Genomic DNA, 18,738 nt, shown 5'->3' with positions numbered 1-18,738 from the left:
CCGCGTGGCCGCTTTTCACTCCAGTGTTTAATCCCATCCAAGGTCACAGAGATTTTCTGAGGTGAAAAATCTATGATCACGGTAAAGTCATTGGTTCCGATCCATGTGTAGATATACCGACATCTATAGTCCAGATGGTGGAGTCACCTCCCACGCATCGATGAGGCCAACAGAAAATAAGACAAAAAAACTTCATCGTTTAAAAAAAGCCGAGAATTGAACGATACGCTGTTTTCGTAAATTCTCTTCGCGCTATCTTGATATTTTATTCATGAATTCATTCTATGTTTTGCCTTTCTCAATAGAAAGGTATTGCAATTGCTCTGAAAACCGACTTTTTAACGGAGGCCCGGAGGGCCGAGTGACATATACCATTCGATTCAGTACGTCGAGTTCGGCAAATGTTTGTGTGTATATGTATGTGTGTGTATGTATGTGTGTGTATGTGCGTCTCTGTGTGTGTGTACGCGAACACAATCTCACTCACTTTTCTCAGAGATGGCTGAACCGATTTTCACAAACTTAGTCCCAAATAAAAGGTGCAACGTTCCCATAGGCTGCTATTGAATTTCTAATGGATCCGACTTCCGGTTCCGGAATTAAAGGGTGATGAGTACGATCACGCAGAAAATGTCAATTTTAATAAATTCTGCAATGAATGTATAATGGTGAAATTTTTTCCAAAATGTGACCACAACTGCTTCGATTTGTAGTACTAGATCATTAACAGCCATTCAAAGTCTTTTTGGTCACATTGAGCACCATCATCAGCCCCGGCGGAAGTATCCAAATTCAGAATAACAGTCACATCGGTTTCTCGGAGATGGCTAGACCGAATCAACCAAACTTAGTCTCAAATGAAAGATGTTGCGTCACCGTAAAATTTTATCCGGAACCGACTTCCGGTTCCGGAGTTACGGGTTGTGGCGTGCGATCACATAGCAAATTGTGATTCAAACCGATACTTCGATGAAATCAAAAAAGGTAACAATTTCACTAAAATGTCGCTCAAACAACTTAAATTTGCAGTTCTAGGTCACCGACGGCCAAACAAACTTTCGTTGACTACATTTACCACCATAGACGGTTCCGGAAGTGCCCGGGAAAAGCGGCCATCTTTCAAAACTAACAAACTCATATTAGTTTCTCGGAAATGGTTGGGCCGATTTTCACAAACTTAGTCCCAAATGATAGCTATATTATCCCCACAGATGTCTGTAAAATTACGGATCGCTTATATGGTTCCGGAAATATAGACTGAACCGTCCGGTCATAATGAAATTCCCATATAAGCCGGAACTCAAATTTTTTTTTAAAGGCATATTTGCATTTGAAAACTTTTAATGAATATAAACAACGCAAACATTCTCGTGTTCATGATTGAGAAAGGCACAATTCCACCGCTAGGTGGATTAAAACAGGTTTTTTCGCGTGAAATAGTGTGATTCTAATCCACGATTTCAGGAACTTAGTCACGATTTTCGTAATTTCTATTAAAGTCATCGTGAATCTTAAACTTACTGTCGGATTTTTTACACAGTGTTGTGTTGCCAATATGAATTGAATCATGAAAATGTATCCGATCAGCATTATCTTTTAGTGTCGTCAACTATTTCACGAACATGAATTGTGATTATGTAATGTATTTTTGATGCTCAGTGCAGTTTACCTATATTCCGAAAGTTACACTGAACCATAGCTAAAGAATAATTAATTCTTCAAAAAGCCTAAGAGACGTTTGTAAATAAACTCATTACTCCGCTGCAGAGTAAAATTTCATAAAAATACGTTGCCCTTCGTAGAAGCAATTTCAAATCTATTTCGTGTTGAAACCAAAGCAAGTTAAGACAAACCAAGAAAACAAAAATTTGTATACAATTCTTATTAGCCCTTTTGGACAATCATTATGGAGTTTTCGTATATAAAATGCTGGTACCTATGACTAGTTGCTAGCAGCTGAAAACAATTGTCAACGTAAAAAATCAAGATCAGAGAGCAGTGGTATTCTTATACCTTATACCCCACATGATTAGGAATATCTTTTAAATTTGTTAACTTATTCAAAAGCTCGTAAGATACAGTTCACGAATCCATGAATAATAAATAGTTTGAGTTGCGTGAAATTGTCAAGGTAAAACTATTAAGATCATGCAGAAAATTATATACTCCATAAACTATATCATGAAGAGTTTCACGAGCACGACTGGTGAATCGCGACTAGCATACTAGGAATTATGAACCAAAAAATCAAAAATCCATGAATAATACACTGTTGTGTTCCGTGAAATTGTTCACGATCATATAATAAGAACATGCACTAAATCACTAATTTAATTCACTACATCTGGAAAGTGGAAACGTATTTTATGAATTTGTGAACTGTTTCACGCGTACAGATGATGAATCTTATTTAATATGCTCAGAATCATACCCAGTTCACGAAGCAGGAATGGATCCATCAGTAAAATTTAAATAAGTTTTTCGAAATAGTTCTCTGCAAACATCAAGATTCTTTTAATTTTCTGCTCTAATTCTCAAACACTAAAACCAAATCATAATCATGTGACAAATCATGAATCAGTTAACGTGGTGTAGTCGGGCCATAAACAATTGCAGTGTTCTTAGATTTAAGGATAAAATTATGAGTCAACATTTGGTTTATGGATAAAGTTGATAAAGTTGTGAACTTGTTTACGGACAGAAAATCGGTTTGGCAATGGCACAACAGAAAGCGAGATTGATGTTCATAAATAAAACAAATCTACACATAAAAGCGGTATGCAGGCGTTACGGAAAAGTTGAACACAATTTTAAAACGCTTAAGTTTTGTTCAAGATCAAAAACGTGATTGTTCCAGAATTCATTGCACTTTCCAACAAATTCGGCAACGATTTTTTCCGTCCGTTGTCTTCAACATAAAAACACCTGATGCAAAGCGAATAATCGGAAAGTGAGTGAACTGATATCATAGTAGTTTGTCTTGTTTAGATAAAAGGAAACAGATTGGGAATTCTCAAGTTCGCGAATTATCGTCGCGGGAAAAAAGGCTTCCGCGAGGCGCCGTTCTACCGTTCGGCGTCGGCGTATGTTAAAAATTACTGGCGGCTGCGGCACACATGTCTATTGCCAGACGATGTTTTACTCGGAGCAACGTAACTACATGAACTGAATTACAAAAATCATTGATTCGCAGTAGCTTGTTTTGTGGACTATATCACGAAAATGATTCGTGAACTATATCACGAAAATTTATGTTTGGTGCTCAGCGCAGCTTTTATTTTCTGTCCGGACACCACATTCAATCACTATGTTCGATGTGCTAATAGTTTTCTTACATATTATGCTAGTACCTACTACTAGTCGCTAGAATCAGGACATAACTATGTAATATTTCATGAACAAAAACCCCTATTTTGTAAAATAATTCACATGAAAATTTCATTATCATGTACAGTGTTGCATAAAATTTAAAATTATTAGGGATGGCTTCTCAATATCAAAAATACTCAAGATAGACCTTGTATCATGTATTAGGAATCATGAACCAGTTCACGAATTCATGAATATTTTATGATTTTGTGAACTATTTCACGGGTACCTCTGATGAGGCGTGCCTATTATACTAGAACCAGTTCACGTTTCCATGAATTTCAGTTCACGTATACATGAATATTTTATGTCACGAGCATTAATAATATGCTAGGGATGTTAACAGTTCACAAATACATGAACAATATTTTACGATTTGGTGAACTATTTCACGGACACGCATGTTAAGTCGTGACTGTTATACTAGGAATCACGAACTAGTTCAAGAATACATGAACATTATTTTATGATTTGATTAACTTTTTCATTAGCACGAATAGTGGGTTGTGACTAAAATTCTAAGAATCATGAACTAGTTCACGAATACATGAAAAATATTTTGATTTTGTGAACTCTCACGAGCACGAATGGTAAGCCATGACTAATTTGCTTGGAATCATAAATCAGTTCACGTATACATGGATAATCTTTTATGATTTTGTCAACTACATTACGAGCAGGATATTGAATCGTGACTAATAGATTAGGAATCATGAACTAGGTCACGAAGATCGAAAAGATTCATGAATAATATTCCGAGTTTAGTGAAATATTTTCATTTTTGGGACTAATTCATAACCACACTAGATCACGTTCAAGATGTAATAAATCACGAACCACTTCCTGTCGTTTAGTCGGACACTTAATAATATTTCTAAATCTATGAATAAAATATCCAGTCAATCTTTAATCTTACGAATAACGTTCATAAAGTTGTGAACCAGTTCAAATACAAAAAGTGATTTAGCGGAATCAGTGACTGAAGCTCACAAAACTAAAACGAATATCTCCACTAATAAAAATCGGTTTGGTTACGTGAAGTGAAGTTACATAGTTACATAATTACAAAATTCATAATTTTTGTTGATGATCCTGTTTTTGTAACGTAAAAACGTGATTGTTTCAGAGTTCATGTCACTTTAAGCTCAATTTTGGGAACAATTTTTTTCCGTGTAGTGAAATTAGTTCTCTTTGACCTCTCTTTCATAACATAATGCTTATTACGTCCTCTATTGTTTCCTATAAAAATAGTGTGCTTTAAAAGAGTACACAGTCACGAAAAAAAAGCATGGGCATACTAGGGTTGGATCAGGGGCCCAGGGATTTATGGGGCCCTCGATGTGGAAAGACCTAAAATCATACAATCTGGTGGCGTCATGAAAACTACAAAAATTAACGGCACATTCCTTATTTGTTTCGGAAAGTGTTTTTTTGAGGAAATTATGGACTGTTGTAGAGCTTACAACAGTGTTATTCTTAAAATATTTAACGTCAGCAGTATAACGTTGCTGGTGTGATGAAATTGGACACAGTTGCTGTTCAACTGCGGAAAAAGCCGCAGCATTTATAAATTAAAAAATAAATCTTGTGAAATACATTCGATTATGCGACGGTGACCTTACGCTGAAATTTTAAGCAAAATATTTACTTAAAAGTTTAAATTCAATTGGTCAAATAGTATTTGATTTTTGTAAATTGCCAATGAGTAGTGTCAGGCCTATTATAATGCATGGTTTTATAGACGAACGAACCCTCGGCACATGCACTTCCGACTTCAATCAGCTCTGTCCTCTGAATTTTCATTGTTACTAACAAAGCAATGAAATTTCTGCACAACTCATAAACGCTTGTCTGTTTGAAATGAACGACAAAAACAACATCGATGTCATGTTCTACATATCACCCACCCCAGAACAATATATCGTGTTCATGATAAAAATTTTATCACAGAATATAAAATAATCTCAAAATGTTTTAATGCCATTCGATACAGAAACGGATTGTGGGTTCCACAGCAAATATCAAATGCTGGACACTTATGTTTACGATTTCACCAGTTGCCACTGAGCGAATGAACGAAGACTTGGCCATGAGAACCCTCCGTACAACGAACGATGGGGTGTGAGTATAACACCGCAATGTACCTACAAGCTATCCAGTAGAATTAGTACAAGCACCGCGCCACCACAAAGCAAAGGCGTAGGTACATGCACCCAGACGAACACACGTGCTCTTTCTGATAACACAAGCTAAATAGTTGATTAGAAAACATTTACTGCTCAAGTGCATGTCGGTACCTACGTGCCTCGTCTCTCAACGAAATGAAAGTCAATAATAGCGATATCCGGACCCCGTTGTTAGACGCCACCGCAGCCGATCGGTGCAGTCTTCAGAGAGGCAATGCGCAAAAACAACAATATTACTATCGTGCTGGATGACAGGGGCACTGACGCGAATACTTGGTAAATATACTACCAAAACCCAAAATCTATTGCATTATCTTAGCCAAAGTAAAAAGTTTCATTTATGGATAAACTCAAGGAATTGATCATGTAAATATTTCGGAAACACAATAGTCACGTTACCTTAGTGGTTAATAAATGATGGCATGGTAGCAACAGACACGCCAATCTGTCCCGACTCCGATGTGATGGATGACGGCAGTGTCTCGAACACTGCTGAGAGATTATCGACGATAATGATAATGATTCGACCGAAAAGGTGATAATCTGAAACACGAATGTTCTACACACACAACGATTGAAGCCGATAATTTTGTCACCGCATTGTTGACGTCATTCCATCGCATATCCCGATCAGAAGCACATAACAAAAATGTTTCACAACTAGGTATATCTCGCTTTAATTCTTGTTACAAGTTGCTTCTATGTTAATTACCAACGAAACCCGATTTATATTTCAGCTTACTACAAAAATTACATTCTGTTGTAATTTTGTTTTTGCATTCTGATCGGGATAGCATCCATGTAAAACATGCAGTTTATTTTCATCATGACGCTCCGTGGGTTTATGTTTTATGGAACTCAGCAGTAGACACAACACGTGTGCGTTATTGATTCATAAACGGAGCTTTCATGACGAATGGGACGTGCTAATTCATCGGTCGAACTTCGAACCTTTCCGCAAAACTGTGTGTTTAAAATGGTAAACATAGAAAATAAGCAAAAAGTTGTCGTGTCTTGTGAGACAAAAATATTGGTTCGTGCTTTGCAATCCGTCATAAGTTAATTTTTTACTCAAGATCTGCACAATTGCGTTCGGCTCGATGAGATCAGGAAATGTGTTAATCAGACCTTATAAAGGTGGCAGGTTTTTTGAACTCGATGGAGAAACAATTCTCAAATCATGCCGTTGCATCATTCGTGAAGCCCAGCCGCTCAATCTTTTTTCATTCGATTTCAACATTTTCTACACTGTTATTGTCTCTTCACTGGACTGCTTATTAGGGTTTTCGAGCAAAAATACTCTGAACTTCCCATTGTAATATATGCTCGAAATTGATAAATATATCAACATTTACCATAAACTGGCCTCTACAGATCAGATAACTGTATGGGTTGGTGAATGAAGAAGTGTCAATTTAATATGAAGGCTTTTCTTTTGCATGATAAGCCCGCCAGCTTCATGATTGAGGGTAGCTGTAAACGCGAATCTTGGTTACGGTAGTTGGCCTCGTAAAATGAAATTCGCATCACTGGTGTTAATAGATATTAACATTACTGGATACCAGGCAAGTTATTAGAGAAAGTCTGGATCCCCTTGCACTTTCCGGAAATCTACAAAGATACAATTTAGACTCATCCTTGTAATTTGGTGCCGCTTAACCCCTTCATGACCATGCTGTTTGTGGACAACAACGTTTTTAAACAGCTATAGCTTTTGATTGAGGCAAGATCTACTCACAAAAACAAGTAAGGCTAATAAATGTGACTATTGCCTTTCATTAACAGTTACGAGGATTAGCTCGAGAGCTGAAGAAATTTCAATTAGTCTGATTGGATTCCGATAGAGCAGTGCTGCCAGGGCAAACTTACGTTGACGAAGGAAAATTATTTTTTCATATATCTTAATTATGCAAATTATGCAATATTTTTGAAAACTGATAAAACTTATCAACTTTGGTCTTTGGCTACGTTTTCCACGCAATTGGACTATTGTAAATATTCTAGGAGAATTGTTTTGAGCAGGTAGGTAAAAATTGAGCAGCTTCTAGCACTGCGAGGGAAGCCCCTCTCTTTATGAAAAAAAAAACTTTTCGTGTTTCTTGATCTCACCGTTTTCAAGGAAAAATAGTTTTGAAACCCTACTTGCGTTAGAAAAAAGTTAGCCATGATAGAGTTAACAAATTTTTTCTCGTACATACCCTAGAAATGGTTCGAACAGATTGATGTGACAATTTTATAGGAGAAATATTGGCACAATGAATAAAGCTCTCCCAAAACCAGTACATTTTCGTTACAGTTTGCCCCGATTAAATAATAACCGACAGATACTCACCAAAATTTAAACGGCAGGCGATTCAAGAGTAAATTAAAGCCTGTCCATTTTGGACACACTTTTTTTAATTTTTTTGTGAATATATTCACAATATATGTATGTCTATTTATTTTCAGAGAGCAGAAAAAATGTTCAAAAACAACCTGTACAGCAAAAACGTGTATAAAAACCAATAACTCCAAACGTGTATAAAAACCAATAATACCAGTTTTCGACCATTCACACAACGTGGCAATTTCTCTACGGTAGTAGGAAAGCTACCTGTAGGCCGAAAATTAGTGCTGTTCCCCTATGAGGACAGTCTGGGCGAAAACATCAAACTGTCTAATTTACTGAGCTCTTCGGCTCCCTTGTACCATTCAGCACCATTTCCTCGTTGAGCTCACCACTTGTCCGCAAACTACCCCGTGTAGTCCCCGACGATGGGCCTGGTCTACTCCAACGAAGAGTTCCCTGGCGAGAGAAGCTCGAAAGCGAGGGCGTACGGTTTGCTGGAGCCCCGACGCGACTAGTGGTCTACTCAGTCTAGTTTCCGGCGGTGAATCTGACTGTACGCTGACGGAGAGTTCCCCGGCGAAAGAAGTTCTCCCGATACCGATTCTTCTTTGGTTCAGTGACACAACTTCATGAGCCCTTTCGCCTCGTATCCGGTGCCATTTAGCACCGCAACTCCTTTAAACCCATTAGTTCCATTCTTGTGTCATTTAGCACTACTTTCTTGATCAGTCATTCAGCTCCCCTTGTTTACGTACTACTCGGTCTAGTCCCCTATGATGGACCTGAGCTACTCCGGCGGAGAGTTCCCCGACAAGAGAAGTTCTCTCGAAACCGAGCCAACCAGCTAGGTGCCGAGGTCAGTTCGGCGATTCCGGTGAAGCAGGGCGTCCGGTTCACTGGTGCCCCGATGACCTGCGACTAGTAGTGTCTCGTCACAGTCTACTCAGTCTAGTCCCCAGCGGTGAATCTAGCTTGCGCTGACGGAGGGTTCCCTGACGAAAGAAGTTCTCCCAATACCGATTCTTCTTTGGTTTTCCCTATATTTCTATCGGACTAACCGGTGGGGTGCCGTGGTCGGTCTGGCGATTCCGAATGAAGCGTGGCGTCCGGTTCACTGGCGTTTCGACGACCTATACTCGGTGCTCTGCTGCAGTTCACTCGACTAGTCCTCGGCGGTGGATCTAGCTTATTCCTGCGGAGAGTTCCCTGGCGGTGATTGATCTCCCGAAACCGTTGCTCGATGTTCATCACGCCGTTTCCGCTGTAAAACGGTCATGATCTATATCATAACTCTGTTGACCATTGTGTAGGCTACATTATCCGGGTTGATGTCCGGTCCTCCCGTTTTAAGAAGCTCCCTGCACGTCGCTTCGAACCTCGGACATTCGAAGACCTCATGCTCCGGTGTCTCCTCGACGTTCTCACACTCCGGACATAATGGTGACGTTGCGTGCCTGAACCGATGAAATATACTTCCTGAAGCAGCAGTTGCCCGACAGAAGCTGTTTCAGGTGGAAGGTCATCTCTCCGTGCATTCTCTTGACCCACGTCGACAGGTTTGGGATGAGCCGGTAGGTCCACCTTCCTTTCTCCGTATTGCCTCATTCCTGCTGCCACGTTACCATCGAATCGATTCTCATCATCTTCCTCGCGTTTCTGGCGTTTCATTGATTGTAGCGCTTAATATCCTCCGTCAGGGTGATGCAGATGGGGATCATCACGACGATAACGCAGTATTCCTTCAATAATATTATTCTGTACACAATTGCTACACTTTTCGCAGGTGTAAACAACGTGGTTGTTAAAGCTCAACCGGTCGTCGATTATCACTTACAATTGCTTCAGGGCAGGCTTTGATGCAATCAAGGCCCTTCGACGGAGATCTGTACCCGCTGAACCTCTTTGCAGGTGCTTTGACCTCGTTCATCCAGCTCTCGATAACGTCTGTTGTCTGCGACACCTCTACTTCTGTGCCCTTCGTTCGTCTCGTATAGCAGCACTCTACTCTGGAAGTAGCTCTTCAGGATCTGGCTTATTCTTCTGTGCAACGCTGCGGCATTGGCCTATACGAGGCTAGATGGCCCGGTGACTTCCCTGGCTTTGGCAGTAACACCAGCATCTGTACCTTCCACATTTCGGGAAATTGCTATCATCTAAACACTTCTGCAGTAGCATCCTGCACATGTCAGGATATGCTAGAATCGCAGCTTTCAGCGCCACGTTCGGTTTGCCCTTTCTTTTTCACCTTACGGTGTCGGTGACCAGGTAGTTTCATCGTGCTTCGGGAAGAGATTCTCAACGATTATCGTTAACTTACGCGAAAATAGTTCAGCTGATGTCGACGGGCCCCAGTGGCGGCGCCAAGGGGGGGGGGGTCGAAGGGGGCAACCGCCCCGAGCGGCAAAATTAGGGAGCGGCATTTCCTACTTAACAAATTTCTATTTCATTTTTTAGTAATTGTTTGTTCAAGTTTCATTAATCATGATAAAAATCAAGTGCGGAGGAAAAGCTTGAATTTATATTATTTTCGCATCGGTTGACAATTAAAAATCGGGACGACGGATGCGATCGAACAAAACTATATACTTATTGATTAGTCTCAAAAGATTCAACGGAGATGAGTTTCCGAATGTCCTTGTAGTAGTGTGAGTATTAGACAATTTTGACTTTTTTCGAAACACTGTTAAATCAAACGGTAATTGGCTTTACATACAATTTGTCAAATATGAGCTTTTTTCGAAAACTCTAGTTCACTCACAAGAATTTTCAAGTTTGTAGATGAACATATATGAAAAATGGGCAATCGAAACAATAAATTCAGTACAACATCAACTTGTGCATCCCAAAATCTGCAGATATGTAGCTTAAGTTGTAAGGATCAACATTACCGAAGACTGCAAATTGATACGATTTTGCAGTAAAAAGATATTCTCATGTAAAGTTATATGTTGCCTCTCTTTCTCGCACACGCTTAGAATAAGAAATTTCGAAAAAATTGTTGGTCTTCAAAGTTGAAAAACTAACTTGAAGACCAACCAATTTTTTCGTGAACCTCTAAAAGTCTAAAAAGTGACCGGCTGTGAGAAGCAATCCACTCCGTGATCGGGATGATCTGCGTGGTAGAAAGAATACCTTCGGATTGGTTGAATGGCCTCATATGTCCTATCTTCAAGAAGGACTACGAACTCGAACATAATGTCTTCCGAGACATAACGATCATCAATGCCGCCTACAAGGTAGTCTCTCGTGTTCTTTTGAGGAGACTGCGTCTGTTGGCTGAATCCTTTGTTGATGAATATCAAAGCGGGTTTCGAAAAGCACGATCGACGACGGACCAAATGCAACAAATTCTGGATATATTCAGGGAAAACAACTTGCGGACAAGACAAAGTACATGGTAGCTGGCAGAGAACGTAGCAGTCGTGTTGGGTATGAGGTGGAAAACGATGGGGTACGGTATGGTTTACGTAGTCAGCTAGAGTCCCACAACCCGAGGATGCGCGCAAAACTTGCTCTATTCAAATCGCTGATACTCCTTGTTGTACGGCCATGGATGTTGAAGGAAGCAGGGTATCGAGTGCTCGACTTGTTTGGGGAAGAATTCTGCGTTCAATACTCGGCAGCACAGTAGAAAATGGAGAATAGCCCAGACAGTACCAAGTATACAACCATGCTGACATTGAAAGGCTGATAAAACACGGCAGACTACAGTGAGCTGGGCTTGTAGTGCCGAAAGACGAAAGAGATACCAATTAAAGTTATGACAACAGAGCAGAGAACCTGGAAGAAGTCGTCAATTTCGAGACAAACCCCGCTCTCGCTGGCTGTGCACAATTGAGGAAGATGCGCATGCGGTGGGCGTCTATGGAACTGGCGGTCCAAGATCGAGTAACCTGGAAATCTAAAATACATTCAGATATGATTTGAATTATCCGGTCACTAGGTGACTAGTTTGTTAAGGCAAATTTGATATTATGATAGATTCACTTGGCCGCCCTTTCGCCTAGGGACGTTTGACAAGCAATTACATACAAAGCTGAGGCACGAGCTGGAAGCAGGCGAACACTGGGTAGTATTCACCATTCGGCGACCTTGTAATAAGTATAATAAATAATTACAAAGTGCCGCAAAATAAAAACTGTACTTTTCAAGTGATCCAGAAAAGGTTGCAGGTCTGGTCAAATACAATACAAACCCACAATCTCTAAATTAGAAACTTGCTCGCATAAACTTTTAAGGGGACGGTTTCATATAAAATTTTCAAAAAATCGAATAAATGGTAAAAAATTGAACTCTTTTGAAAATTCATTATAAAAGGGGCGGCAAATGTAATTTTTGGCCCCTGGCGGCAAATCATCTCGCGCCGCCACTGACGGGCCCTCATCTTCGTTAAGACGACTCAGTACGTGTCCCACAGGGATTGGCGTCTCCTTCTCAGCACAGCTGCTTACGGCAAACTAACTTGCTAAGCTTGATCTCCCGTTTTGAAGCGTCCCTAGCTTCTCGAAACGTCGCTAGCGTTTCTCTCTCACTCTCCGATCTTGCTCTCTGAACCCGCCTTCTGGCTTAAGACAAACAGCGTGGAGCTACTCATTTAGCCAATAAGCTGGACGCCGTCTACTACATCACTCCAGTTTTCGTGGCATTGTAGCGTCACAAGCTGTCACAATCCTTCTTGTTAGGTCAGCCGCCTCAAAGTACTTGATTCCGCTGTTCGCCGAAGTGACTCAACGAAGAAGTTTTTGTTAAAGACTGTCGTCTTCCACTTTAGTTTGCCGGTCGTCCTTCTTCGTGCAGCAGTAGGGTTCCATTGGCCGATATGGTAGCGAATCGCCTGGTGTATCCGTCGTTGATCGTTCTTGAACCCTGTTGACAAGGGATCCAGTTAATGGGCAGTGGATTGTTACCCTCAAAGACGTAGCCAGCCAACCCCCGTCCCCCCAACCCCTGGAACCAACAGGAAAAAAAATTTGCAAGGCGAATGAAAATGGAACTACCCGATGTTTGGAGTCCCTAAAACCCGTGGAGAAGTTATTTAAACAACATTGAAAACAACACTGTTCAAAGTCCCAAGGAAGACTTGTTTCATCAAGAGAATTTAATTTTCATGACTTTGATTGTTCGTTACCAAGATATCAATATTTTTTCAAAACTTGCCTTTTTACTTTGACCGCAGATCTCGACCTTAATGCACTTTGAAATCATTCGATATCGAAATGCAACGTTTGGTCCTGATGGTTTTTGTTGTTTTAATGGTTAAATGATCAAAATCGATCGCAGATAATTTGCTCTATGACATCAATCAGAAAACTATTTCTACCAGTACTGTGAACTCTTTGAGATGTTGAAATTGGTATAGACGGTCATCATTTTTTTCGGTGAAAATTAAAACAAACTGACTTTTACCGGACGTTTCGACCTACTAACATGTTCAGTAGAGTGGGACATGGTTATATGAAAAAAATAAAATTTCGCTCCGAGTTACTTTTTGGGTCCCATTTAGCTCCCAGAACAACTCTGCAATTTTTTAGTTCGGTCGGTGAAACTATATTTTTGCGCCCATGGTTTAAAGTTTACATGGGATTTCGTATGGGGAAATCTACTTTTGCAAAATAATTCTTTCAAGAGTCGCCCGTTATCTCCTAAAAATAAATAGATGACTGATTTTTATAGGAAATTTGTCAAGGAAACAAACTCTAGAAGACCACGAAACGATCTGATGCTTGTGGAAAAAGTTATTAAGCAAAAACCGATTGATGCCCTGAAGATTGATGAAAATTTCACTTTTCATAGCATCACTGCTGCTGACGGTCGAATAATATACAAAATTTTTAACTTTCTCTTATTATGTACAAAAGAAACCTCAATTTATCCCCCAAAACCCTTGCGAAGTGGCCATACAGCATAGATAAATGATTTAAACACATTAAGAGAAGATCAAAACAAAATTGCATATAATTGGACAGCCAACAGCAGTGGTGCTAGAAAAAATGAATATTTTATCAATCGTCAGAGCATCAATCGGTTTCTGCTTAATAACTTTTTTCTCAAGCGTCAGATCGTTTCGTGGTTTTCGAGACTTTGTTTCTTTGTTAAATTTCCCAGAAAAGCCACATAACGATTTATTTTTAGGAAGCAATGGGCGACTTCCGGAGGAATTATTTTGTGAAAGTTAGTTTTTCCATAAAAAATCCCATGTAAACTTTAAACAGTGGGCGCAAAAATATAGTTTCAACGATCGAGCTAAGAATTTGCACAGTTGTTGTAGGACCCAAATGGTACCTGAAAAGTTGCTCGGAGCTGGATTCCATTTTTTGTCCCACCCTAATGTTCAGTCATCCTCAGCGGCTTTCTAAAATATAATATTTGTTAAAATCTAACACTAAGCACAAATATAAACAACATCGCTTACATGCTAACAACGTCTTAACTTTGAAATTGCTTGTTGATAAAAAAAATAACGAATGACGGCGAAATACAAACAAAACAAAAATCTTCTAAAAAACGCAACGTATATAATAATAGCCAAACAAGATCACTATTTGATGTCATTTTTGAAAATAAAACAAGAACTGACACCAAAATGAAACTTCAATTTGGTGCTGAAATAAAAATATGATTTCTACTTGCTGTAATTTAAATGTTTGTATTGCTCTTTTCATCCAAAGGTCAATTTTGTCAAGTATTAAATTTTATTAGGGGAAAGTGTTCGGTTGCCGGCACTGGTCGATTGTCGACACACCTATGTAGCTTTTGACAGAAACCAGACATGGACATTCTGATACCTAAATATTATTTGTGTCTTATATTAGCACGATCATTTTGTGCCGATTGCTAAAGCAAACAGACTCGAAGATTCTGTTCTACACCCAAAATATTTTTTGAACAAGTGAAACTCTACTTAAAAGTGTTTTTGATGATTTGCTCAGTGTTACAGAAAGAAGTCAATCGATCAAAAAAGTATGCGCATTGAATATTCACGATGTTAATTTATTCTATTTTGTGATTCAACATAGAATTTTTTTTTTATCAGTTTTCAAAAAGGTTATTAAATTCGGTTGTCGGCACCCCTTTTTGTGGCAAATGCTCTCAATAACGTAATCAATATGGGTATTTTGGAACGGGCTTTACAAATAGATACCAGAATTCGATATTTGGAACCATTCTGAAAACCAGGAAAGCGACTTCCGCTTTAGCGTTTTACATTTACATGAAGAAAGCTCACCTGGTCGTGTTTTCACCGCTAGGTAGTACTGTATATACCAGATTGTCACGACCAGACAACTGGGAGGGGGGGTTCCCCTGTAGCCCCCTCTCCTTTTGGCTGACTTCTATCGGATCTATCTGAAGCTTTGGTAAAAAAATGAAATGCCTGAAACTAACTCAATTGCAGTGAATTCGATCCGTCAGTGCATTGGCAGTGCGTAATATTCGCACTAGTTTTTCACATACACATATTATGGTTCTGATGAAGAATGATGTTCATAATGCCTTTGATGGTTGTTGAAATGAAAAAAAAATCCTTTTTCCTTTGAATCTTGATGATTATCATTCATATTTTTCTATTTTTAGTCAATTTTCTTAGGGTGCCGACAACCACATTTTTCAAAATGGTAAAAAATTAACATTTTACTAAATTCTTAATATTTTTTTCAAACTGACAGAATAAATTAATTCTTTCATAAGTTATTAGCTAAGGCCTCTAGCTTTCTATTGATATGCTTATTCTCATATATTGTTCAATTGGAGTAATGTTGTGAGCCAAAAACAAAAGTGTGCCGATAACCGAACACATTCCCCTAGTATTGTTTATTTAATATATTTTATCAATTCATTCATCTCTGTTTTTAAATTATAGGTATACGTTTTTATTTTCATAAATTTTATTAATCTTATTCATTTGACTTAATTTATTCAGTTTCTGATTATTTATTTTATTCGAGATATTATTATTTTTATTTTATGCGACCTCACCTGCGACCTGCGACAGTCACGGTGTTTGCTAGCTGATTACACTAATTCTTAATCCGATCACTGTAACGCTAATGACTTTTGCCTTAATCTTTATTATCGTCTATTGCTTGTCCATCGGACGGAACTAGAAACAATTAAATGGATTCTGCTTTTTTAGGATGAGCTGTCCTCCATTGCTACTGATCCATTGTTGCACATTTTCGCTGCAATGATCACTGGTTAGATCTGACTAAAGCGTAACTAGATCATCATGGGACTTGATTAAGGGAGAAATCTGTTGGTTATGGCATGACATTTTTAACACTTCCAAATTCGTAGTCTTATAGTATTTGAACTATAGGATGTGATTAAAATTGGCTTTTGCTTATGATTCATCGTCGATTAATACACATCCGTTGAGCTTCATCAGCACCTGGTCGTACAGCATATGGGTTTGGATTTTGACCGCTGTTTGTTGTTTTAGTTTTTTTTATTTTCTTGGTAACATTTGTAGCCTTTTCGGAACAGTTCAGCGGATAGTATACAGTTTTTCTCCAAATCATTATCGGATATGTTGGGATCAGCCTTGATTTTCCGAATGACCCTGGGTTGTTCGGAAAGTGCAGTGGCGGGCAGAAATGCATTTTATTGTTTAATACCTCGACTCACAGTGCTCTTATCCAATCCAGTAGTTGCCTCTCGGGCTGAAAGATGAGGGCTATCGGTTTATGTAACACAAGAGGAACTTTATTCTTCATTTAATGACCCAATTTTTTATAATTAAACCCCTGTCCCGAAATACTCTTATCCCTAAATGCGTCACATAATTCTTCAACATCTGAAATAAAGAAAAAATAGTAAATGTTTTAGACATTTACACCACATGTAAAATGCGAAATTAATGTATTGCATCTTCCACATAACAACGCCATAATGGACGTCTGGGGTAGTAGGTCGGCAATTTGAGCTACAAATTAATACGATCGTTTTCCGCCTCAATTCACTTCATCTCATTTCGCAACGCTTAACCGGACTTGATTACTGGATGACTCTCTGTGACTCGTGCCATCGTTTATGTTTTTATTCACTGCAGGGAGCTTCGCTCGGTTGCTGCTAAATGACCTTGTGTATATGTACTTCTGGGTAATGACACGTCAAGTTGCTGTTGAACTTACATTCAGTGGAGATCAAAGCCTGTCTAGTCTAGTACTAATACAAGTGGCGGGAAGTCACGAGTTCTATTCCAATTCGAATGACGAGTTTGTGTCATGCGTTTTACTTATGATAAAATCTGTGTTTAAAGGGCTACCGAAAGAGTTTGAACTCACGTGTAAAGTAACTGAGCTGTGGCCAAAAGAGTGTCTTAAGAGGGTTGGGTGTTTCAAAGAAATATGGAAAATCAGAAAAAATGAAATTTAATGAGTTATTATTTTCCTAACAATGCAAAAGTCTTTTTGGAAGTTAGAGAAATCAAATGAAAACGAAATCTTCAACTTCACATGAAAAATGCTCAAGTGAGGAGTTTGCCATACTTCCAACAGGGCTTCCGCCGACCCTGTGAGTTTATATGTTTACGTATTATGTTTGCTAAATAAAATCTATAAACGAGAAATCGAACAGATTTATTTCATTTAAAAACCATTTACCCACAATGATAGCATCGCCATCGCATCGGTGAGACAGGTAGCATTCCGATATCTTATTCGCCGACAAAAATAGCTCCTTACTTCGAGCGTGAAGACGAAGTTTGCACTGATAGCCAGTTCATGGTGTGTGCATTGTACACATGCCGGTAGAGATTAGATAAAAACGCTGGTATAAAACGTACCTATAGATAACAGGTACCAGCTCGCAATAGAATGTACACACAATCACGTAATTTAATTCCGCGATTCCTGCCGACCGGACGGGCACTTTACAGCAGCAACAGCAGCACGGATTCTCGAGGGTGAAATTTTAAAATCAAAATTAACATCCAAGATTTATACTTCCTCATTTCGACTCGTTGTTTTTCAGCGCGTTAGAACACGTTCTCGAAACTGTACATCCAAATGGTTGCAAAACCACCGTAAATTTCGACGAATTATCATCTCATCGCTAACTAAGTGCTGAATAACGCTTCTCGCAACCAACCAGGGTTGAAGCAAGCGACACAAGAGTGCAGTTTAAACAGCATCAGCGTCATCACGATTGCCAGCTGAGCAAAAAAACGAGATAAAACATTAGGTTTTGCTGTGGTTGTTTAAAGAAACAAGTGAGCGCAGAAAAAGTGGTGAAATATCGCAGTTTTATAATAGAGTGTGGTGCAAAAAGTGCAAATTGATTTGAAACTACCGAAGGTGGTAAAGTCACCTGGCAGTTTGTGGCGTTACTGCTGAAGTTCGGTGGCAGTGCAAACAGAATGTCATACAATTATAGCCCGCGGGGCCGAACGTCCAGCCAGAGCTCGATTCACGATTACCCGGAACACTTGAATCCGTTCTACGAAGATGATAACCACAAACGGCTCCGATTCTGGCATTTGGGCAGCCATCGTCACGACAAACCCAGATCCGAGCGCCGTGGCAGTCTGGTCAGCATCCGAGATGGGCTGCGGGATATGTGGTAAGTGTGAACGAGCTTGTTCAATTGAGTTATTTACGGGGGATGATGGGACTATTGTTGGGTAAACTAACATTTATTCGCTGCACGTTTCACTGCTGGCTCTGACAGTCGCAGCTTTGGAATGGTGTGTGTCAGTCGTGCCCATCTTTGGACGAATCGTGCCGATCGGAGTATGGTGAGTTCATTGCTGAAACCCGATGTGTGACTAGACACCCACTGCTGAAGCTGGCAGCTTGCAAATATACTAATTGATTCGTTTAATAAAATACTCTCCATAATTCATCTGCATACAATTCT

The 18,738-nt window shown here is 39.3% G+C and overlaps 1 protein-coding gene across 5 annotated transcripts in view; it reads left to right on the top strand.

The window, feature by feature from the left end:
• The window catches only part of LOC131682217 (uncharacterized), a 59,281-nt gene that overhangs the window by 3,320 nt on the left and 37,223 nt on the right, over nucleotides 1-18,738 (top strand). For 4 of the 5 annotated variants that reach the window (XM_058963547.1, XM_058963545.1, XM_058963546.1 and 1 more), the window contains exon 2: nucleotides 17,854-18,441. In XM_058963547.1, the coding sequence (XP_058819530.1) occupies nucleotides 18,239-18,441 (203 nt within the window). In that variant the 5' untranslated portion in view covers nucleotides 17,854-18,238. Of the gene's footprint in view, nucleotides 1-17,306; nucleotides 17,786-17,853; nucleotides 18,442-18,738 lie in introns of those variants that run through there. The other variant, XM_058963548.1, reaches the window with a different exon arrangement.

This window comes from Topomyia yanbarensis, chromosome 2 (genome assembly GCF_030247195.1).
Source record: "Topomyia yanbarensis strain Yona2022 chromosome 2, ASM3024719v1, whole genome shotgun sequence".
Classification (NCBI taxonomy): Eukaryota; Metazoa; Arthropoda; class Insecta; order Diptera; family Culicidae; genus Topomyia; species Topomyia yanbarensis.
This window is presented reverse-complemented; position numbering and strand designations above follow the sequence as displayed.